Here is a 24,212-nt window from a genome sequence, read left to right on the forward strand (position 1 = left end):
CACAGTCTTGACAGCCGACAGTCCAGCTTTTCTCTGAAGCTTAACTCTGTCTCCATTGGGGCGTTTATCAGACTAATGCTGCTTAAGAGAGCCTTGGTTTATTAAGACCTCAACACAGCGCAGCTGCCAAATTTAACATAACCTATTTTAAGAGACTGAGGCTGCTTAAGTAAATACCAAGACATTATTGAGTTCTTCTTTCAAAAAGGAATTACCGGTTTTTGGCTCATAAAAATTAAGTGAAGATGGAAATTGTAAGCCTTTTACAGCATTTTTGCCCCGGAAATCACAGAGGTAGTGGCTAGTGTTTTCACAGGAAAAGTCCTGCCTACTCTATATTTTAGGTTCACTTGTTGAAATTGAAGATCAAGGAGGATTTCCCTGGCAAGGAGTGTGCTTCCCTGGGCCGGTGAACCTGTCTGTCCTACTGTCCTACTGTATGTCAAATATATTTACTGGACACGGCAACAGCTTCCTACTCCGCCGACTAAGATGCCACCGAATGTTGTCACAACAAATAACCACAATGTTTCCCCCTCAGCCTACATTTCAACAGACGGGCTGTGGAGGCCTCAGCTGTTCCTCGGGCCCCAACAATAGACAAAAGGGCTCCGGGTCGCTAGGTGCTTGGGAGGAGAGGGGCTTTATGCAAATGCACTCCTCATCACTGCCCGTACATCCATCAATAGCTCTCACTCATGTACACGGATGCTCTTATGAGACGCTCCGAAGAAAGACAAACATGGTTCTGAGCAATGATGTCACCCAAATCCTTTCCAACATGCAGAGGCCACTCGACGCCAAGAGTACAACGCGCGCGTGTGTGTGTGTGTGTGTGTGTGTGTGTGTGTGTGTGTGTGTGTGTGTGTGTGTGTGTGTGTGTGTGTTGCATGTGTGTGTTGCATGCGTGTGTGTGTGTTGCATGCATGTGTGTGTGTGTGCGTGCGTGTGTGTAATGCATGCAGGTTTGTGTGTGTGCGTGCGTGTGCTGCATCGTTTGGCATACTCACAGCTGCGCTTTTCCCTGGGAAGCTGAAGAAGGCGTCCGGGCCGTTCCTCTGGGGCATGCACTTCAGCACCGACAGCAGCTTCACCGCGTGGGGAGGCTGAGACGACACAACACCACCATTTAGTAACACAGCGTACTAGACACCAACAAACCGACGCATCACAACGACACACAAATATTTGGACAAAGTTTAACCGGAACACAAATGTGCAGCTAGCCCCGAGCCCAACTCACCCGAGTACTCAGTCACATGTGCTTAGGAATCATCTGTTCATATATATATTATTGATTTTTTGTTCTGAATAAATCTCCTCTTTGAGACGAGAACATCCAGTGGAATTAGCTACGAGACGAGATAACGTGTGCCAGAAACAGTCAGCCAAGTTTATGATGCCGTCGCCAGAGCTCCTACCACAAGTCAAAGTTATGTAGTTGATGTACACGTTAGGGGGTCCAACCTCATCTCCACTCAAACTACAGTATTTCCCCAGCCTCACTGTCTTTGCCCCAGATTGGGATTCAAAGGGAGATAAGAAGAGAGGGGAGATGGTGAGGAAGTGGGGGAGCTAGAGCACAAGGTGGAACAGGAGAGCCACCAAAGCAGACGTTCCCAATGTCTTTGACAGCTGCAGCAGTCTACTGATCCATGGGTCCCACTTTGTCTCCATTACTCTGCTTTTCTCTCTGTCCCTCGCTTTCTTGCCTCTCACACTCACTCTTCCTTCAAGACATCAAAGCCTGCTGTCACGGATCCATTACACACACACACACACACACACACAAAAATCTGTTTAATACCTCATTGTGTTCTGCACTACACAAATGTAGCCGAGACCCTAACCCTCCCCTGCCAACACATACTTGTCAAGCATGTAAAGCGCTTTGAGTATCTTGAACTTAAATGAATATGTAAAAAAAAAAGAATTGGTCAATGAGTTAAGTCACAACATATCACAGCACCAATGTGACATCAAATCAATTATAGGACACAAAATTACATAATCGATAACAGGGGTCAGCAACCCTAGGCACGCGTGCCACCACTGGCACGGGGCAGCATAATCATTTGCACACTTAAAAAAAAAAAAACGTATTTTTAATTTTTATTTTATTATTATTATTAAAAAAATCACAGCACTTTATTCTGTTTTGGGCATTTCCTCCCAGTGCAAATATGTTTAAATTAGTTACAGAAACCAGTGTTCTGAAATGGGATCAATTAATAGTTTTTAAACCTATGTTGTGAGTAATAGAGAAGAAAATATTTAAAATATTGTTGCAAGTGGCCTTTATGCATCGCCTTCACATGGTTTTGCAAAGCTGTACATGTCTTAAAGATATTGATGTGGATGGTTCCAACATTCTCATATATTCTTGTTTTTTACATTTCTCACAGTGCAAATATGTTTTTGAATGAGTTTCTGAAAATGGTGTTTTAAGATGGGACATATGTAATTATAATTTGTAAACCCATGTTGCACATATAATAATCCAAAAAACATTTAAAATGTTGATGCATGATTGTGGACTATATGGAAATAGTACAATTCCAGGTCTTCTGGAAATGTTTTTGGTCGCTGTGTCACAATTCAGCTAAATTTTTAATATATTGTTGCTAAAGGCACACTCATTAACGAGAAAATGCAAAAATGGCACTGCAAGTTGAAAAGGTTGCTGACCCCTGATCTATAATAATTGGTGAAATCCAAATTTAATTTCTGAATTTCGTCACTTTGTTGAGAGCGTTCAGACGGTTCAGAGCTAAAGAGCTGCTTTGTGTTATCATCTGATCCGTGTGGTGATGGAGGTATAGGAGGAGGTGGGCAGATCCAGTGTTGCTAGCACATTCTTTCTGCTGACACACACACACACACACACTCCGACTGTCGGAGTCCTCCCATGTTGACCCAGATGTCACTTCCACTATATTTCCCCAGTAGACGAATCCCAATGGTAAGTGTGTTAGTCTATTAATGGGTTGATGAAACCATTTATATGGGGTTGACAAATTAATAAATACATGACATTCACGAACATTCAGCCAACAAAAGGAAAATGATGAAAAGTGATATTATAATGTCATTGATTTTAGGTTCCAGCCACGTAGGAAGACCTGTGGACCATCTCAGTGTCGGATAAAGCGAACTGCATTTCAAAAGACTATAATTTCAGCAACTTATAGGGACAGGGCTTATGATTCTCTAGCCTTCCTGAGACATGGAATGGTTGTGGACAACCATGGTGTTGTGCTGCGTGAAGGTCACTTACCCACTGGCCTCTCTCTCCTTGTAGTTTACTGAAAAACAGCTTCAATTCCTTCACCGTGATGCTGTAGCTGGCCAAAACTCCCAGCATGTCCACCAACAGGTCTGTACAACACACAGACACAGAAACAGACACACACACACACACAGAGACAGTGGAAATACAGGGGGTTAATACTCAATGAACAATCATCCGTCGAATCACTGTGTTGTTCATTCAGAAATAAGGATATAAAACGTAAGAGAAGCTTATCAGCTCTTCTTCATGATCAACTTAAATGTACGATCTCATTATGGAGGAGACTAGAGGATAGAGTTCAGGACTCGGTGTGTTTTCTCAATGTGTCCCAGATCCTTTCTGATTGTGATTCTCAAAATCTTGGGGCTGTCCAGTTCTGGTCGGTTGGTCGATGGGTTGATCGATATGCACTTGTTCGACCAAATTCTCATTGGTCAGACAATTGCTGACGTGTGTTGTCTATATAATAGCGACGCTACTTAACACAGCGCTCCCTGGCTCGTCCGGCGTGTGTACCCCTTTATGTTGAAGCTTTGCCCTAAGCGATTCGGCTAGCACTGATATTTAGGCTAGCAGGGAGAGTAGAATGCGCTGTGGTCGACCAATCGATTGGTCACAGAGTTGGTTGAATTTCAGTAGACCAATATTGTATTTGGTTGACCACAGCCCGACAAAATATATTCCTAAAACACCCATTCAATTGCAGAATCACAAACCACAACTCAAAACACGAAAGAATCCATCCACAGGAATAATCTATGGGAAGACCATGGTTATTTTGATTTGACACTTCTGTACCCTAAAAGATGGCCAGTTAGGAATGTAATCTTATGAACAGAGACCATGTCCAGCCTGTGGCTTGATTATGGTTGGGGTTAAGTTACTCTTTAATAAAAAAGACGTGTATGGCGATATGAGATAAGAAGAGCCTGCCTTTAAACAAAGCCAGGTCTGTACAATACCCCTAGCACGTAAGGCAGATTAAGCTCATGCCCGTAGCCAGCTATGGAGTCACCGAGGTGCGGACCTCTGTCATTTTTCTAGAAATAAAAAAATACAATTAGAAACTAAATACAACTGTATGCAAAATCAGCTGTTGAGAACTTCTCTGAGATGAGTAAATGCTTTATTCTTAATTCAGAGACTCTTAATTACCGAGTTACTTTGCGCCCCCTTCCCCCTAACAAAACCGAACCCCTGCATACTTGTTTCACTGAACAGGCATCGGCTACTTCAGAACACAGAACAACACATTTAGCACTTTAATGTTTATATGTCGGCCCACGCTCTACCCTCAACGATTCACAATTATAGTTTTTGTACAGAGGATCCAAGAACAACAGTTTTTTGCCGGAAGTAAAAGATGTTAAGGGGGTTAATTTGGTCGACCTTTGTTTGGAGCCACATGCGAGTGAAAAACCGCGATAATAAGACAACTAAAAGGTTTTGTTAGACCAGCTGTTAGGCTTCAGTTGCTTTATTTGATAGTGTTAAGGAACAGTTCGCCCTAGCGATGGCTCAATTATTACATGTTGGCGGACCTCATGACTCCATGTGGCCTTGTATATTTACTGATGGACCAAACCATTTCACTAACAGGGGATGTTAACGTGCCTCTGTATGTCTCTGGAGCTCATTTAGTTTCACCCAGTGACCTGGACTTCTCCCGCTGCGCAGCACTCAGCACAGCTGACGGTTCTTCTTGCACATCAGTGAATGACGGCTTTAACCAGAGCTGCACCACTGTGCACTGCCCCTTTAAAGCCCTCCCTTGTCCAAAGGTCTCCTCAGTACGTGAGCCAGTTTATAGCACAGAGAAATGAATCATTTTACCCCCAATAAGTTTCATTCCATTTGACAACGGCAAGGAACACTTTCAAGTCCATGCACAGACAAAGGGTTCTGCGTGGTTCTGCATGTTGCTTAAAGAATAAAATCTGTATTTGCATCCACCTAGTTAGAGCCAAACTCCATTTCTCTAGCTCGACTGAGCAATCCCTCTGGGCCAACGCTGTTCTGGCAGGCAAATGTTCACTGAGCCGCACCCAGGAGGATTAATTCAGACCAATTTGTAGACAGAAGCAGTAGGAGTAAGGCCTGCTTCAGACTACACAGGGTAATAGTGTCCAATCTATCACCCTCAATTGTCATTGAACAATGGAAGGGATTTTGCCTTTTATAAATGGAAGGAAAGCCAGAAACTGGAGGTTTTAAGGAACACGTTCCAGGATTGGGACAAAAGAAGCAAGACATCAGATTTTAAACAAAACACTGGATTATGTGTTGATTCCAGAGTTGATTTGATTCTAAAAGGACAATAAATGGGCATCTTCCATCGCCATTTATTTTTTTATTGTGGTCTACAGCATGAGGCTTTTATTTGTAGCATTGATTGCTAATATAGGGCTTTTACATTGTCAATAATTTCTTATAACAAGCTTTTATTGACATATTCTGGTTCAAAGTAGAGTTCTAATATCAAGCTTTATTTTATCCTCGTGGCCTAGTATACAGCTTTTCAATTGAGGCACTCATACACAACAACGGTACTAAAAAAAGTATCACAATGTTGCAGTGGGCCGTAACCATGGCATCGCTATTGGAGTTTGATAATTTAACAATAAAAACTGACTCAAGCAGTTTGATTAGCAAAACATGAATAGAGCAGCAAACAGCGAAAGAACAACCATCAAATCCCACCATCAAAACCCTGTAACTGAAAAACAATAGTGGATTAGACAGTCCTTTAGGAGAATTAGGAGAATCCGTTATTTCCTTATCCTCGAAAGCATACTCTCGGAAGTATGTGTTGCCTTGCCCATTCTTGGTCGGAATGTACACAAGCATATATTATGGTAATGTCTAGGTTCAACTATTATTGTCACAGAGATATACCGCTCCTTAAAAAAAACCTTGGTAGCACTGCACTACAAAACCAACCGATCCCAGTGCATTAATGATGCCAGTTTCGTCAAAAAGCGCTGGTTGCCGTTGAGCGAAGGCGGGTCCTCTTTACCTGCGATCATGCTGTCGGTGGAAGCCACTCGCTGCAGCACCAGCTGGATGAGGGCCATGTCCGTGCAGGCCTGGAGGTTACGGATGCTTTTCTTCAGGATGGCCGTGAAGATGCTCCACACCTCGGCCTGGCAGGTGGGCTCACACTGGTCGAGGAGCTCCACCATGCAAACGATGCTCTCACACTCCTGGATGATGAAGTTCATCTCCAGGTCAAACTGCCCGCCAACCAGCTGCAGGTGGGTAGGGTGGAGAGGGAGAGTGGAGGAGTTGGGGTTGGGTAAGAAATAGGTAAACAACTAATAAATGTACACATTCATAGAACCGACTGCAAAAGGAAACTTTGATTACTGGTGTAGCATTGGAGTGCATTCATCGGCAGTAGATCTGTTTGTTTGTGGATGTTTTTCATGCTTTTGTGTGTAGTACTAAAGTGATGAAGGATCAGGGCTTAATCATGAAAGTAGAGTGACAGTGTTCAAGGTAAGGTCACACAGAGGTAACCCTGTGTGCTCTTTTCTATTCCAGAGTGTGTACATATTTCAAAGTCAAAATTTATATACAATTATTTACCAGTAATATTTAACGAGAAATGTTATCATAGAGATGGGAAGGGTGAAATTGGTGATCTATCGCAGATATATAATGTCCATTTTGTCTGGGAATAATTTAAATGAGCGATACATTTCATATTTGTCATTTGTGATTGCTTGCCAGCCACAGAGACAGCTATATTATGAACCTTGCACAAAAGAAGGAGATAAAGGAAATAACAATTATGTTGTCAACATCCTCAAAAGATTAAGGCAATAAATAACAGTATTTTGTTCAGAGACAGGCAGGATGTGCCTGGGTGCCGAGAATGGGGTAAATCGGGTCAACACTATCTGCTAGAAACTGTCCCATTAAAATGAGCAAGAGCAGATTAACTGTATAGTTGTGCAAAAGTGAAAAACTAATTATATAGCGGCGTGTGCCATTAAAGGGGTGGTCCATCCCAGATACAAAACTCCACCATTAGCCCTACACCCCATCAAACAAAACAGTGACCTTCTTTGGAAAAGAAAGAGCAGACTGAAATATACGGGGTCAAACGTTTGCAGTAAGCCGCCATCGGTAACAACAGAATCATCCACTCAAATCTTTAATACGAGAGATCATTGATGTAGCCATTAGAAAAGGTCAGTGCCACGGGGTATGAAACGACATCGACTGACCGCCTAAGTTCATCATTAGCTCTGCCTTCTCCGGCCGGCACGCTCCGCCTTGCCCAGCCGGCCAGGCGGTCAGAGGAACATCGGCCAGACGGACTGATGTGTGAACGCGGGGAGGTGGGAGGCTTGGTGATGGCGGTGGCCGCTGATTGTGACAGGGCGTAAACTGATTTATTGGCCTGACGGGGCGGCCCCACCCATCTCCATCCATCAGTCAGCTGGCGGCGGGCAGATAGAGTACACGGAGGATGACGGAGGCCGAGGCTTCAGAACGGGCCGTGGCTTGACCTGATAAGAGAGATTGATCGATGGACCGATAGATATATGGATAGATTGCAAGTTACGATTTGAGGGGGGTGAGTTTCTGTAGAGGGCTTACTTTGAGGCCCTGTTCACACGGATGAAAATCACGCGCAAAGGTCTGTTTATGTGGTGTGAATCTCCTCAAGTTATAGCACCCTTTCTTCCGTCTCTCTTTTTTTGCACATTGCACCCGTCATTTAAATAGGCCTAAATGAAAAAGTGTGATGATGTTGTTAATATTATGGATGAAAATGTCAGACTTCATAGGAAAATGTCAGTTTGGAAAATGGTAGCAATCACACTTCAATGTTAACGGGCTAGCAGTATGTATTTGACACATTCAATAACATATCAGGATGGTATATATCTCCTGTCTTGTGTTTTTCCACCGCCTGATCAAACATCTCTAGAATGGGGATGCTTCGACAAACTAGCTATTGAAAAACCCAGTGACTACTTGAACTTTCAAGGAGTTCTTAAAATGCAAGACAGGTCATGACTTCATCAAACAAGCCATTTCCCCTTCTTAACCACCCTATAAATCATTCTCAAGAGTATATTGATGCCGTTACTTTCATTGAGTTTCTCAAGTCTTCTTTTAGATTGATTTCACTTCATCACGACTGCACTCATGGTTTAGCCCTACAGTTTTTTTTGGAAGCACTAATAAAAAGTCAAGCAATGTCAAAGTGTGGAGGCTCAATCAGTTAAGCTTCAGCAGGGCTAACTGGACAGAAGCCATTAAGGCTTCAAAGAAATAGGTTGCAGACTCTGACCCGCAGACAGATCAAATTAAGAAAGCTCTTGATCAAACCGAAAACATGTATAATGTTTTACCTGTATTGGCTGATCTAAAGAGCCCTCTAAATGTATACTGAAATGTCTCTAGCAAATTTCTCAAAAGTAAAATTATTAATTACATTTCTAAAAGTTTATGGGATAAACTGCAAACCCTGCAGATCTGTAACCAAACACAGATGAAAAGTAAAAATGCTAGTCTTACAAACGCGTTTCAAAAGCAGGCTTTAAATGTGCAACCTCAGGTCTTCAGGGATGGAGGGACCTAAAGGCTAAAAGTACATCCGCCTTTGGCTTCAAGCATTCTTTGACTTGACGAAATAAGTTGTGTCAGAGAGTTCTTTGTAATGTTATACAAGGGTCACCACGACCTCTATGTCGCTATCCCCAGGACATCCTCCACCATCCCTTAAAACCAAAACCAAACCAAACCAAATCTAAAAACAACTATCAATTATGTCCTTGTTTTAACATCCACCTCCAATAAGGAGAAGGCAGACAAACCGCATGATTGACAGACACAGTATAAAATCGGTGACAAGACGATCTCTAGCCAGGCTCGCGCTTACATTTACCCTCCTTAGCCAACGTCTCTGCAGCATGAAGACACCAGATCCCTGGCTTGGTAACCCTCCCTGGCTGCTCACCCCCAGAGGCCTGTCTGAATTAATCATGGCTGAGCAACCATGCAGCCACAAAACAACCCTCTTATAGTCCCAAACTGCAACAACACCATGGCTGAATAGGAAGGTGGAGGAGGAGGATAAAAGGCTGGGAAGCCAAACCCACGATTTTTTACTATGGCCAGAACTAAACCAGGAAGGATACTGGCCGGCTCTACTGCCAAGCTATTTCTGACATATGTTTTTGTCAAAAAGAGGATTCACTTGCAGGTTGTGCATTATTTATGCATGCATCTGCAGCTTGGTATGTTTGTGTAGGTAACAACAAGCCTTGTCTATGCTTATCATCTCTATTGCAGTTACCTGGAATTAAAGAAATTGCATTTATTTAAATTGAAATTTATAAGTATTTATAAGTGTTTAGCTAGGATATATATTGAGGAGCATAAAGTCAAAACTTTATAGTGGTATTAAAAAAGGTTTAGGGTTGCCACATCTTGAAAGAAAAAGAAGCAACATTAGCTTAATAACCCCCCCCCCCAACACACACACACACACACACAAGCATAACACAGTTAGACATACTGGGCGAATGTCCTCTCTGTTATTATATGCCGATAGACATAACTATCGGCAACATGCAACCAATTAACTGACTACAATGTTGGAAACCAGACATTAATGGCATACGAATAAAATACAGCGCAAGCAAATTGTGAGGCACATAAGTAAAGCAAAAAGAAATAAAAACGTGCAAGACCATGGCTATAATTACATAACTACTCCAGGGTCATCACATATCCCCCACCCCCTAGGGTGCTTCTGCTTCATCTCCCTTGTCCCCAGGCCCAGCAGTGTTTGATGGAGACCGTGGTGAGGACATCTCAGCTGTGACCTAGACCTTGGAGCCTGTAGGGCATCAGCTGCTTAGCTGTCTGACACATTCGCTTAGCATCTGATATTTTGCTTACTACAAGTTTGGTAGAGCAATTCCCTGAACGATCAGCATGATACGTTGTTCAGGTCTGCATTACTGTTCAGGCCTGTGTCAAATCATGGTTAAAAGGCTAGGCCAGATATTTTTTCCACCCTTTAGTCAATTATACAGCCATTAAAACTATGCAGATACCTAATACCACTTAAAGTCCAGTTACATTCTGGTTACATACAGTAACAGAAATGCGATATATGTCATTAAGGAGCAGGCAGGATTTAACAATCTATGTCTTCATCAATACCTAGGCTACGCTATGGGATTAACCCAGTACATTTAGGCTGGGGGTAAGCCTAGCCACTATCCTGGCCCTGTGAAGGAAATCATATGACAATGTGATACGTCAACTCCATGGGCCAAAAGGCAGAGAGAACTAGTGCATGTAGAAAGACATTATGACAAAGGAACTTTTGGGTAGACAGACAATGGTAATATCTGACGGGGATATGCCAGTTTACCCCTAGCTGTTTGATGCTTGGTTTGTTGTCTTGTCTTTTTGTGACTGTAATAATTCTGTATTTATTGTGGCAATAGGGGAACTTTTAGCCCCTTATTCCGTGAGAAACTACATTTTGTTAAGAGGAATACGGATGAATGACCATAAACTTGACTAACTTTCTTACCAAACCTCACATACTACTAGTTACCTGTGTTTAACTGTTCCAAGAATGGAGAGTTTTGCAGAGGTGATGGGGGAGGAGGTGCTTCTTGTAGCAGCTCCGGTATAGGGAATGCTACTTGTAGAGAGCATAGGTGGAGGAGGCGTCTAGAAGACGTGGGGGAGGAGGTGTTGCTCATATGAAGGAAGATCTGTTGCTTGTAGGGGTATTAGGGGGGAGGAGATGCAGCTAATGGAGCGGGAAGGCATGTGTTGCTTGTTGATGCTATGCTAAAGGGTGTGTCTGTTGTTAAGTGTATGGGGGCGGAGCTGTTGTTTATACAGGCCGAGGGTTCATAATAGGTGAATTAGTTATAATGCGATTATTCAAAATTTCTAACTCCCACGTTATCTTACCGTTTGACCAAGGTGGATGTAATTACTGTTAACCTAGTAAGCAAACTCTACTTAGGACAGCCTTAACAAGGCTTTTCTGGGGGGCTGCCCCTCTTACAAACGTCAAGCACAGGGTCAGCTACACAAGTCGGTACAGATGGTGGCAATTTATGTCTTAGTTATCTGCTAAAAAGGGACAAGGACACTGCAGCCTGGAAATATTTTCATCCTGCAATACGATCACTTCCTTATGAGATAGTATACTATAGGCTGGACTATTACAAAATATCCCATCGCAATGGTTATAGCTGTTTACACCTAAGCTCACGACACCGCTTTCAAATGTATAACTTTGAGAGAATGAGAATTGGTCCGAGTTGGAGGAAGATATTTATAAAAGGAAAAGATTTATTGGCATTTTTTTGATAATTTGAATAGATGCAGAACAGATGCCCAAAAATAACCCCCACTGGGCTTTAGAGGTCAGAATCCTCTTAATGACTCACCTATGCTGCAACTCATTGTACTCATTAATAGCCTTAGTCAGACAGAGAGACAACTGAGCAACTTAGCAACAAGCCTTCAACAAAACCCTCCCTGTGTTCAATCTCCCCTGTCCATAGACTTCCTCTAGGTTTCCTTGAGCAAGATATCTATCTCTCACCTAATACTTAACGACACGTATCTGAACTCATTGTTGCTTTGGATAAAATAACTTAATAGTATATAGTATATATGAACGGTTTGTATATGTCTATTAGATGGAAAATATAGTCTCATTCTTTGTTGGAACTCCACAAATGTATACTGAAATGTCACTAGCAAATGTAACATTTCATGGTGAATCAATGTTTAATGTTCCATTCAAATCATTAGTGTCATAATCCCCTTGAAAGGGAGTAAACTCCATATAATTATTCAGAATGAATGTTGAGTGTGTATCTGTGGAAGAATAAGGAAAAGTAAAGAAAAAACAAAGGCGTGGTTGGGGAAATGAACCCTTCAGATAGTGGAGTCAAGAGTTTAGGAGCATATCATAGTTTTCTGGGATGCACTGCTTCTTGAATAAAACATGCATGATTAGGCATTTTTCACAGTTTGATATGAAGGAATGGACATCTCCCTGATTAGTTTTGGAAATCTTTACGGTATCCAAGATAAGAAAAAACGATGCTTACAAAAAAATGTGCTCTCTGTTACTATATGCCATGTTAAGACAATTCACCAGGGGGGTTTGGGGTGGGAAGGCAGTGTGATCTTGAAACAGAACAGGAAAGCAAACATTGTTTGTTTTTCCACACAGAAAACCCTCTGAGCGAGTTTGTGCACAACACATTAGTGCGCGTTGATGAGCAGTTGAGATAGGAAAGGAAGGCTTTCGGCTAAAAATAGAAGTTGGGTCAGAGAAGTGATCCATTGTTCAGAAGAGTTGCTGCTGAGTGGGAAAAAACAGATCTACAAGACACACACATCCAAAAACACACACACAGGTCTGCTATTTTGACACACCAATGCACTACTTCTGAAACCTCTTGGTGACCCGGTTCATTGGATTTTTCTCATTTGTTAGCGAAGCGCGCCATTTTGCAACACCTCCCTTGGCATTTCCGGCAGTCAGTGGAGAGCGGCAAACAGGAAAGGCGGAACCAGTGAAGAATGACAAAAGGTCACGTTGGAATATTCATGACATGGACACCTCGATACAGAGGGAGGGGCATCGTTATGCGCATCACTAGTATCATAACTCCCAATGCTTTTCCAAACACTGTAGTGAAGCATTATACTATAGGGATGCATGGTCATCCGGGATGAACTAGGGTCTTCTGCTTCCCTCTCACATGCCTCAGTCTTTATAACACAGTAGCAAAGAATCCCCAACCCCCACCTGATCTGTCCCCTTGAAGTCTTTCACTTCTCCATCTGTAACAGGAGTCCCCCCAAACCTACACACAACGGCCACTTATTTTCTTCAATCTACATGTTCAATGGCTCGGATAAACTGAATTAATGGGCAAGGTAGACATTTTGGTCTGTTTACAGATGACTGAATCACTGACCAAACATTTAGAGTGGTTTGGGGGGTTTTGTTTGTTTTTGTTTGTTTTTTAACATTATAAAACTGGATAATGTTAATATACTGGATAAATGTTAGCATATATGAGCTAACATGTAGGATACACAGGGAATTCTATATTGATAATTTATCATTCTACCTCTGTATATGGAGGCCATTGAAAAACTTTTTGGCACATTTGAAAGTTTTCCTTTGAGAATTGGCACAATGGAAGTAAAAGCAAAGAAAATCAATCACGGTTAGACAAACACAGTCAGCTTTCGCAAGATTTGAATAAAATTATGGATCGCAATCAGCATGGCTTCAATAGTGGATACACCATTGTGACTGACTGTTGTAGAAGCCTTGGCAAGGTTGGCAAGAGCTGCTGGTCATTAGCTGGTCATCAGTCACCATCATGCTTGACCCATTATTGGTGGCCTTTGATACCATGAACCACCTTGTTCACTCTTTCCCAACTTGGTATCACAAGAACTGTGGGTTGAGGCTTCCTGCAAGAAATATTCGGGTCATGATTGACAATCAGCTATGGTTTTCTGCCCTTGTTTCAACTGTCCTCTGATCTCCCAATGAACTCTGTAAAACATCTGGAAGATGTGGTGGTTTCTGTCAGAAAACTTGCACAGTGGTACAGCACAAGGCTCAGCTTATTTGCCAGGTTGTGGCCGCCTCTCAGCTAGACTTCTGCAAAGCCTTCCAGGCTGGGTCTGTTTTCCAACCAACCAAACCTTGCAAACCACGCTACAGCTAACTCCCCACGCACATCAAAACCTATGTCTCCCAACTCACCTATTGCAGTCCAAACCAAACAGCTATTCCTTACTCTGATCTGGTTGTTATTTGTAAACTTGCAGACAAATCAATTTGTTTTTGTAGTTTGCCCTACATGCTTTCATGGCTCTATGCCTAACAATGAAGTCACTTTGGATAAAAGGTTTTTAAAGCTCTATAATTTAGTAGTATGATGCAAATACAACAATTTGTATGAATGATTTGGTAATGTACAAGGCTGAAAGTCATGAAATATTAAGAATAGAACATAGCTATATATTACAACTTTCAATAGTAAATAGGTCTTATCCTTTCCCATTACGTTTTATAATATGGGCTGACATATATATTTGAAGTGCATTTCACATTGTGGCATTCATTTCTGGGTTATTCCTAATATTTCAAGCATATCCTCCCCATCTTCCCTGTGGACTTGGCCATTGTGCCAGATGTTGAATGGACAAAAATTGCGGAATAAAAAAATAGATCAAGGGTAAGGAAATATCAGAACATCAATCACTGGATTCTATTAGGCCATGGCCATTAACAGCATTAGACTAATCTCTCTCTCTCACACACACACACACACACACACACACACACACACACACACACACACACACACACACAACCTGATTGGATCCAATTGAAATATGGCCAACATATCAGAGGAGCACTAATTGAAATAAATTCCTTCGATAATCAATGCCATTACATGTACGGTTCCTTTGGATATGTACCATTCCATCATAGGTTTCCCAAGTATGTTACAACACCAGATTGTATTCCACATCTTTCATTGTCTGAGGCTTCCAAGGGGAAAGTTGTGCGATAAAAAGAGGTGTAGAAGTGTAAACTGTAGCATTTTGCATTGGAAAGAGAGTGCCATAAATAAAGCACAGTACAAAGGCCTCCTGCATGTTTAGATAGACTGTACCAAGCAGTACACATAAGCAGTCTCAGCAACACCAAAGTCTAATCAGCAGAAACAATGGTTTCCCTTTGCTCACCCTCCCAACATCCAGCCGACGGTGGAGAGAGAATAGGAGTTAACATGTTATACTGGAGGCGGCAGGTGGTGCAGTAAGGTTGCAGATCGGTTGCAGACATGATTCAATTTCTCCAGCCTCTAGTGAAACATGGTGTGCACTTAATAACAGGTCATAACTAATTTCATTACAAACACAAGGAAATGTGTGCCCACTTCATTACTCATTTGGAGCACTTCATGACGTACAAATATAGAGATTCAGCAAATCATCCTAACCTTGTTTTCCCTCATGACATTAATAAAAATAAGTTCAATGAAACATGTTGGATATTGTGGCTAGGACATTATGAAGTAATCCAATTAAAATAACAACAACAAGCCATTGTTCGGACTCACATTCAAGCAGGCATCGGCACAATTAGCATGACTATCTATAGCATTGTAAACGGCATATTCACAAAGCCATTTTATCTTCACATTTCTGCACAATGGATCTCTATCAGCGGGTAGCAACTTCCCTCCAGCAAGTAATTGCAGATTGGGGCTACCGAGCTGAATCCCGACTGGGAATCTTGGCCAGAAATAAGAACATTAGGACTGTTGACCGTAGGGGGTTCTGAGGGATGGTGAAAGTTAAGAATGAGGTTTGGAGAAAGTACTCTCATAGGTGGCCTGCAGTATATGAGATATGAGGCTCTAGTAAAGCAGTGAATATTCAGTCTCTCTCTAATCGATTTGTCATTCTTAAATTCTCCTTGATAAAAAACCTGACTGAGAGATAAGTCAGGTGCCTCTAAGCCACTACAACAGAAACAAAACAAAAAAAATTGAATGCTTTGCACACAGAAAAACATTATCTTATTGAGCAAATACATTGCTATGATGTCTCACGCAGATTTACAGGTCGGGCAGCACAACATGATGATGATATTCTACATAAAGTAATGCTTACTGTTTTAATGGCCGGTGTGGCGACAAGGCTGTCATTTGATAAACAGGTATTTTGAGTGTTGTGCTGGAACATCATAAGGGCAAGTGCACAGAGCCGAAACAAGAGACACCTCTCACCATGCGCCGACAGCAGTTAGCCTTTCAATTATAAATAAAGCGTTTGTTAGAGGAAATATCAGCTTGAAACCTCCCGAATGTTGCACCCATATGTTGCCTACATGACAAGGGCAGGCCAGCAGAAAGGAGCCATGGTAAGCCTGAGACATGGCCTACCGGGTGGCTGAGGCCCCCAGGGGGCCTAACAGTGCCTGGTGGGCTATGGTCCGGTTCCTCTCATTACTGCACACCTTGTATTGGCTGAGTTTTCCATCTTAGGGGATCTAAGGGTGCTGTCCCGCCTGCTCCAAAAAAGGTAGAAACATTTTACATGAGTTTGATCCGATTATTGATTTAGAAATGTGTTTTTTTTAAGGCCTAGTATGAATACTAGGTAGTGCTATTACCTCATTATGTTGCCTTTGTATTGCAAGTCATTCAAAATGAACCATACTACCTCAGTCTGTTTCTTAAGCCAAGCTTTTGTTGTTTTCCTCCCACACTTCTGTTTAACTTATTTCAACTTTCACCTCTCAAATCTGGTCATTTTCCAAAGAACGCTGTATTTCAAAAATAAATAACATTGCAGAACATTATTCTCATAAATAGGAAAGCAAAACCATTGAGAAAACCAACTAATGAGGATAACTGGTAAGATTGGATCAACATGGTCACAGAGATGCCCAAAAGATTGAATAATCACAATAACATTTCTACTCAATACCACGATAGGTCTAACCAACATTAAATTTAATGTTGAGACTTCTATGTACTCTAGTCTGTGAAGTAACTGTAAATGTTTGGACCCCATCTGATGAGCTGTTAGCTAAATAAATAAAAGGCACATAAAGCAGGAAACACGATACCTGGAACCTGTTTGATTCCATTAACATACAATGAACTATTGTCATAAAAACCATGGTGATCCTTTTGTTTTGCAAAATATATTTTGTGAATCAGTTATAAAACACGACTGCACTAACCAAATATCCTGAGCTCAATAATACATTTAATAGATACTATGGAATTGAATCAAGACGGCACATTGAATGTTCTCTGACAAAAACTTAAACCAACACAGAGAAGGCAAACAAATAGAGCATTATTATAACGTAGCCCACTGACCTATAAGTGACCGAGCAGTGACTGTACCACTGGTGACCATACATAGGACAACACTGAAACACTGTCTCATTTGTATTGTGCGGAAATAATGTCACTCTGAAAGAAGGCTTAGAACACCATTCAGCCATTGTTTTTGTTTGAGTTTTAAAGAGCAAGGCTTAATGTAAAACTACTCACTGAAATTAGACAATGCCTTAAAAGTCAAGACAAAGTCATATAGCATAGAACACTCAGGAAAATGCTTAACAAATTGGGCATTGTTGTATTGGACCGACATCGGATCACAGAATCAGACAGTTTGCCGTTGCCACATCCAACGTTGTCACAGTACACAGAAAGACAACCACGTCGCATAATTACTAAATAAAAGTAGGCTTCATCCTTGAAGCTAAAAATACACCTTTGCAACATGAATTATTAGGGTCTTATCTGTCACATTTTTTGCACACATCAATTTTGCCCTGCTCTGAGACTATTTTAGGAGAGATGGAATACTATCTTAAAATTTATCGTTTGTCCACGATAAATACCAAATTGGGAATTAGGTGGCTTACAAAATCCTATAAAGCAAGCCGCCCATAATAGCATATATTAATAACAATAGGTATCCACAGAAACACTGTGAATACCTTATTATAATAATTGAACATAGCCATAACATAATGGAACTCAATGGAAATCTGGTTTATATATTCCATCATTTTTGCCAACTTGCCTCCTGACAATCTTACGTCACACACGCAACAATACACACACACACTCAGAGTTTGTTTTGAAGTGGCCTACATACAAAACATTGTGTGAGGGTGTATTCTACATACACCACATTTGGTTTCCAGAGAAAAACGACCCCAGGAAGATGGCTGCCTTCTGGCTGACCTTGCATCAGGACAGAATCCATGTGGCATTCCACAGTCTCAAACCACCCATTTCCTGTGTCACCTCACTGCGCCTTGCCAACTGTGACGGGCAAAGGCCTGCCGCAGTCCACACCACATAACATTGAGTAAAAAGGCTTATGAACTGTAAGTGAATGGTTTACACATTCATTATTCAGTGATGACCCCTTAGACTGGAGATTGCTTACGAAATGTTAACAACGAGTTGTGCGAGACTTTTTGCTTCACTTAATTGCAAAGTAGGCCAACTGCTATCATACAAACAGTAGGCTAGATGTCAAAGAACAGACATATTTTGCATTTAAATATTTGAAAGTGTGGATTTGGAACAACCATCACTTGTTCCGGGAAGAGTCCAATGAGCAAACGCTGGTGTATGAACTTAACGGCCATACGTTCTAGGAAGTTACTATCATGGAAACGGTTTCTTATGATAAGACTGGATGAAAATGCTGTTAAAATAGGGTCTAAAATTAAAGATTCCCTCATGAAGTCATTCAAAAGATTTGTTCAACATGAATCATAACTTTACTTAGTCTCTATTGTTAACTGGTACCCAATATTTTTGAAGTGGCCCAAATCACCTTTGTCCACTGGTTTACACTATGACAGTCAGAGAAAAGTGTTTGTTTACACATCCATTAATGGCTGAAAGGGTTTTACCGCTTTCTTGTAGGATACATTGGGAGTGGACGGGGCAGGTTTGAGGTTAAAGCTTGTTTGTTTTTTATCTTTGCGACAAGGCCATTGAGCGCCCGTGGGGACAGTTGTCTATGTGACAGCCAATTCCACGGAGTCCAAGTGGAGCTTCCCTCCCTGTGGATTCCATTGTGCCATGACTAAAGTGACGAGGCAGTTCTGCAGGTTCCACCTCCACTCCCTCCTCCCACCTTAACGGTCAAACTATCGTTGCAGGCAAGGTGTACTTCCTTGTTACTTTCATTCATTCACTGGCCACTGCGCAATAACACATTTCATAGAGATGGTAGTAGGCCTAAAACGTGCCAATCAGTGTCTGTCAGTGTGTCAGACCATAAGCCAATAGCAACACAATGTGATTTTCAACCTTATGATAGCCTATTGAATCTTATCCCGAACCATTTTTCCAAATGTTCATTCATACACAGTCCCATATGTTGCCAGGGCAAAGCGTAAATCCAAATAAATACTACAATTCCATGTTTAATAAATACAGCTTAGGTTATCGCTATGCCATTGCCAATCTTATGCTTTATAATTCACATTTTATAAAACAGTGTCAGAGGAGTCTTCGTACAGGCCATCATCTTTCAAGAATAGCGTGGTGAGGGGGGTGGACATATGCAAGTGTTTGAGGTGTGCAAGGCCTATTTCTGAGCTCGTATAATCAGCTTACCAGGTTGAAGACGGTCTCGACAATGTCTCGGTTGGAAACTTCGCCAACTTCCACCAGGCCAGCAAGTACAGCGAATTTCATCCGTATTCCCCTGATGGGGATTCCGGGGTTAAGCGCCACCGCGTTGGATGTTTCCCCATTTCCATCACTTGTCTGGGAAACACTCAATGTCTCTTCACTAGCCATTTCTAAGGGAAGGCAGTAGGCTCACAGGTAAAACACCTGTTCACTTACAATGGACGGGGACAGGGACGGGCGACGGGGTGGGTGCAATGGATATCGCCGGAGAAATATACTTATCTATTAGTCTTCCGGATGAGCCACTGACAGGGTAAAGACCAACTAATATTATCTTCCCTCTCCATCCAAATCACTTTTACAAGAGGTACCACGAATACAGGTGAAAGACCGCGGAGGATATGTGGCTACGGCAACAGTACGTGGTAGTTGTCTGTCAACTCCTATGCCTCGTCAGAAACTTGATACGAGGATGAAGTGATGCAGTTAAAACGCAATAAGAAAATTGTCGCTGCTGGAGGAAACGATAGCAAGAGTAAAAGGAGTGCAGTATCCCATACTTTGTCTTCACTGTCAAGGTATAAGCGACCCGCTCAAGCGGCTTTAGTGTCCAGCGTACTAGCGTACAGGAGCGTAACTTGCTATTGTCACTGGCTCTCCACACTTGACAGGTAGCGAACTGCCAAGAGTAAAAAAAAAACTCCGAAGCGGGGTCAAGTCCGTCCACAGCTCCGGTCAGAATAGACGAAGGACATAGGTCCAGTCGTTGTCCCTTTAGGAACTCCTCGACTTAATTCAATGTCGAAGTTAACCTAGTCCCAACGCCTGCTCTTCCTGATTTAGCCTGCACCGTAGCTTCAGCTCGTCCCCGCCATGACAGCAAACTCCTTCAACGGGTTGAGCATGCGCAGTCGGAGTTGGGTCAGTAGAATGGTTCAGGTGTGGAGCACAGGTGCTCTCCTCCTCCTCACGCAAAAACACTTTGCGGTCGTCTGGGACTGTTCACTTACAAATAATAAAAGGGCGTCCAGTCAAATAATGTGATAGGAAAACGTGTATTGCAAATTATAATATCTGAATGAGAGCATCTAGAACGCTAATATGAAGAAACTAATCTACATTTTACGGGTGCTATAGATAGATGCATAATGTCCTGGTAAAAGCCCTTAACTATTAATATTTTATTGTAGGACATATTGTTTAAAGCAATATGTCCCAAAATATATAGGCCAATTACTATGCATATAGTAGCCCTGGAATTAAAACAACGAAACAATGATAACTCGACATTTCAAATATGGGGATCTACATTAAACATCGAAATGCATCTCGTCTATAATGACACTATGAAATTAAATGAAACAATATTGATGCATTATTTCTCTATTTGCATTGACTTTAGTTCCCTGTCCTTATGTCCCTTAATGTCTATTCTGAAAGGTGATGTAATATTTGTATCTCAGTGGGATACCTCCGCTGGGATATGGCCACAAGAACAGTATTCATATAGGAGCGATGCTGAGCACGTCCTAAAGGTCATTATAATACCTGAGTTAAATTTAAATATCTCTTCGCAAATACTTGTTCGCAACACACATTGTGTTGTCATGGAAATATTCAAAGTTTGGGGATGAACGGCGGATATGTTGAGAAAATGTTTTTTCAGAGGACCTATAGCCTAACAACTGCCAAGATATATTTCATTTGTTCGAGTTTAGATTGATATGACAGCAGGTCGCACCCAAACATACCTGAACGTCAGGTTGAAAGGACACAATTACAGGTTTAGAACGATGAACATTACTGACTAGAAAATGCATTTCCTGCAGAAAATGCATTGAGTGCTGTAGTACAAAGTGACATTGTTATATATTCAGTAGCCTATGTTATAGGACGTCTTAGATATAGTTTGACCACATTTATTTTGTAGGTTTGTTTCAATCCCAACGCTTTGACACTTTTTACGTGGCCTTGTACATGCCATATCAATACGATATGCAGGATTTATCTAATTACTTTCTACTTATTATTTACGAAATGTTTCAATGTTTCAGTCTAGCAAGATTTAAAAGCATTTCCCGGTGTTACCAGTAGAGGACGCCAATATGTTTTGCGTTTGGCATTTTACTCGCGAGATGAAGCAAATCCCGTGACTAGAATCCCTTTAAGTCTCGCGGTAATACGTTCGTCTTCCTCTTTCACTCTCTATAGCCAACATGGCAGTCGGCAAGAATAAGAGGCTGACCAAAGGCGGCAAGAAAGGTGCCAAAAAGAAGATGTAAGTAGAGTAATTCTAGTTTATAATCATGCAGTACTATCCTATGTATTGGATGCTGTCTATTTAGCAAATAAAATGTGAAGGATGACCGCGATAATAGGTGGATGCGGCAGGCCAGTGCTAAGCTACTCGGCAACCTCCCCAATGCTTAGTCACCAAACATTTTTAAATGCATTCGTTTAATTGTGACAATTTCATTCATGGGTCAGAGTATGCATATCTAGTATTACATGCTGTCAGAAAATATTTCTCCGTACACGGGTTTTTTAGTATATCACATGTAAATGATAACGCCTCAAGTGGGACTAGCGTTTTGCTAGCGTTAGCAATATGGCACTGAAACACATTGTAGGCTAGCTGTGTTAGCTATGTCAAAAGGTATTGAGCACTTATTATTTAATTCGGCAATAGGAGTAAATAGTGTTATGTACACTTAAAATATTGAGTCAACCAGTTATGCTACATGTTATGTTCGTCGATAACATTGCGTCAACCGTTGCTAAGCTGAACTGTAATGCTAACCTGTAACTGCATGCGTATTTGGCTTGCTAATGACCCACTAATTTCCCCCATCAGTGTTGACCCTTTCTCCAAGAAGGATTGGTATGATGTCAAGGCACCAGCCATGTTCAACATTCGCAATCTTGGCAAGACCTTGGTCACCAGGACTCAGGGAACCCGTAAGTATTCAGATTTGACCATGAAGTATAGGTACAAAATATGTATATGATATGGAACATAGTAACTAGAATATATTGACTCATATTCCCAAACTAACCATAACTTTTCATGTAGGTATCGCCTCTGATGGGCTGAAGGGTCGTGTGTTCGAAGTGAGCCTCGCTGATCTGCAGAACGATGAGGTTGCTTTCCGCAAGTTCAAGCTCATCACAGAGGATGTCCAGGGTAAGAACTGCCTGACCAACTTCCATGGTATGGACCTCACCCGAGACAAGATGTGCTCCATGGTCAAGAAATGGCAGGTAAATACCGTTTATGTGTGTTTTGTTTGGCTCAATTGTGTTTTGCGCATTTGTCAATATCATAGTCCCTCTGAAGGTAATAGTCCAAATTGATACCTTCTGGTTGCATTGCCCTATAAAATAATTTCAGCAACTGAAAAGTAACCAAATCAACGGCTATAGATTGTTAAACCACTTGTAAATCTCCCACAGACCATGATCGAGGCCCATGTGGACGTGAAGACCACCGATGGCTACATTCTGCGTCTATTCTGTGTTGGCTTCACCAAGAAGCGCACCAACCAGATCAGGAAGACCTCATACGCCCAGCACCAACAGGTCCGTCAGATCCGTAAGAAGATGATGGAGATCATGAGTCGTGAGGTCCAGACCAACGACCTGAAGGAAGTCGTAAACAAGCTGTAAGCAAAGAACCCTAGTTTTCCCCTCTTTGAGATGGCTGTATGTAATATATCACAATGCGTAGCAACATGGTTTAACAGCGTTAAAGTGGACTGTTTATTGCCTTGTCAGAATAGAATACGTGCTAGTCTTTTATTTTGGACCATTGGCAGAACTGTCATTATCAAGGAACCATGCTTGACCCACGTGGTTAATTCAAAAATACAATTCATTGTCTTTTAGGTTATAAAATCTTTGTTGCGCATTGCCCAAATAAGGCATTATGAGACCTAAATTTGGGCTAAGGAAATTGTCAGCCTGTTTCCTACATTTTAAAAAATGATGGTCTGCTGCTTTTCCATTTTCAATTAAATTCTAATAACTGACAATATTTGAGAACTAAACTGATGTATGCTCCCAACGGAAGATAATTGACTTTTCTTGTGTGCTTTTGGTTGCTTCCAGGATCCCAGACAGTGTTGGCAAGGACATTGAGAAGGCATGCCAGTCCATCTATCCCCTGCACGACGTGTACGTCAGGAAGGTCAAAATGCTCAAGAAGCCCAAGTTTGAGTGTAAGTGATGTAGATCACTCACTAACTATTGGGAACCTGATATTAGTTTCAGTCCCAGATGGAAGTTCTTTGATTATTTGAAATTCCTTTTCAATCACATTTCATCTAACACGGCATTGTCGGGTATAATTAGAAGCGTATCTACTTGTATGTTTGACAGCTACAACGCCTAATTCCTTCAGTCACTAGTCTACCTAGTGGAATTGTCTGTGCCATCGCTGCTTGCCTCGTATTTTGTTGGTGCAGTGTGTTTGACCGAAACATGTTCTGTTCTTGCAGTGGGCAAACTCATGGAGCTTCATGGCGAGGGCGGTGGTGGCACTGCAGTCAAGGCCTCTGGAGACGACACTGGGGCCAAGGTGGAGAGGGCTGACGGCTACGAGCCTCCCATCCAGGAGTCCGTCTAGAACCACCCGATGACAGATTTAATAAAAAATGTAAATGAGACTAAATAGTTTTTGT

The 24,212-nt window shown here is 41.7% G+C and overlaps 2 protein-coding genes across 7 annotated transcripts in view; one reads left to right on the forward strand and one right to left on the reverse strand.

Annotated features, from left to right (window-relative positions):
- The window catches only part of lrba (LPS-responsive vesicle trafficking, beach and anchor containing), a 183,672-nt gene extending 163,260 nt beyond the window's left edge, over positions 1 to 20,412 (reverse strand). For all 6 annotated transcript variants that reach the window (XM_079728923.1, XM_079728920.1, XM_079728922.1 and 3 more), the window contains exons 1-4: positions 19,516 to 20,412; positions 6,309 to 6,540; positions 3,278 to 3,378; positions 1,011 to 1,106 (exon numbers count right to left, since the gene is read on the reverse strand). In XM_079728923.1, the coding sequence (XP_079585049.1) occupies positions 1,011 to 1,106; positions 3,278 to 3,378; positions 6,309 to 6,540; positions 19,516 to 19,701 (615 nt within the window). In that variant the 5' untranslated portion in view covers positions 19,702 to 20,412. The remainder of the gene's footprint in view (positions 1 to 1,010; positions 1,107 to 3,277; positions 3,379 to 6,308; positions 6,541 to 19,515) is intronic.
- A 1,309-nt stretch (positions 20,413 to 21,721) lies between these two features.
- On the forward strand, positions 21,722 to 24,202 carry rps3a (ribosomal protein S3A). Its single transcript, XM_079729970.1, has 6 exons — positions 21,722 to 21,811; positions 22,388 to 22,491; positions 22,607 to 22,794; positions 22,987 to 23,195; positions 23,641 to 23,750; positions 24,030 to 24,202. The coding sequence occupies exons 1-6, from the start codon at positions 21,750 to 21,752 to the stop codon at positions 24,155 to 24,157; spliced, it is 801 nt and encodes a 266-aa protein (XP_079586096.1). The 5' UTR covers positions 21,722 to 21,749; the 3' UTR covers positions 24,158 to 24,202.
- The last annotated feature ends 10 nt before the right edge of the window (positions 24,203 to 24,212 follow it).

This window comes from Pollachius pollachius (assembly GCF_949987615.1).
Source record: "Pollachius pollachius genome assembly, chromosome: 2".
Taxonomy (NCBI): domain Eukaryota; kingdom Metazoa; phylum Chordata; class Actinopteri; order Gadiformes; family Gadidae; genus Pollachius; species Pollachius pollachius.

Excerpts from the sequence above, each read along its gene's own strand:
- rps3a (XM_079729970.1), top strand. The coding sequence starts at position 21,750 with ATGGCAGTCGGCAAGAATAAGAGGCTGACCAAAGGCGGCAAGAAAGGT. Across the intron at positions 21,812-22,387 it reads AAAGGTGCCAAAAAGAAGAT|TGTTGACCCTTTCTCCAAGA; the intron begins GTAAGTAGAGTA and ends TTCCCCCATCAG. Across the intron at positions 23,196-23,640 it reads AAGGAAGTCGTAAACAAGCT|GATCCCAGACAGTGTTGGCA; the intron begins GTAAGCAAAGAA and ends GGTTGCTTCCAG.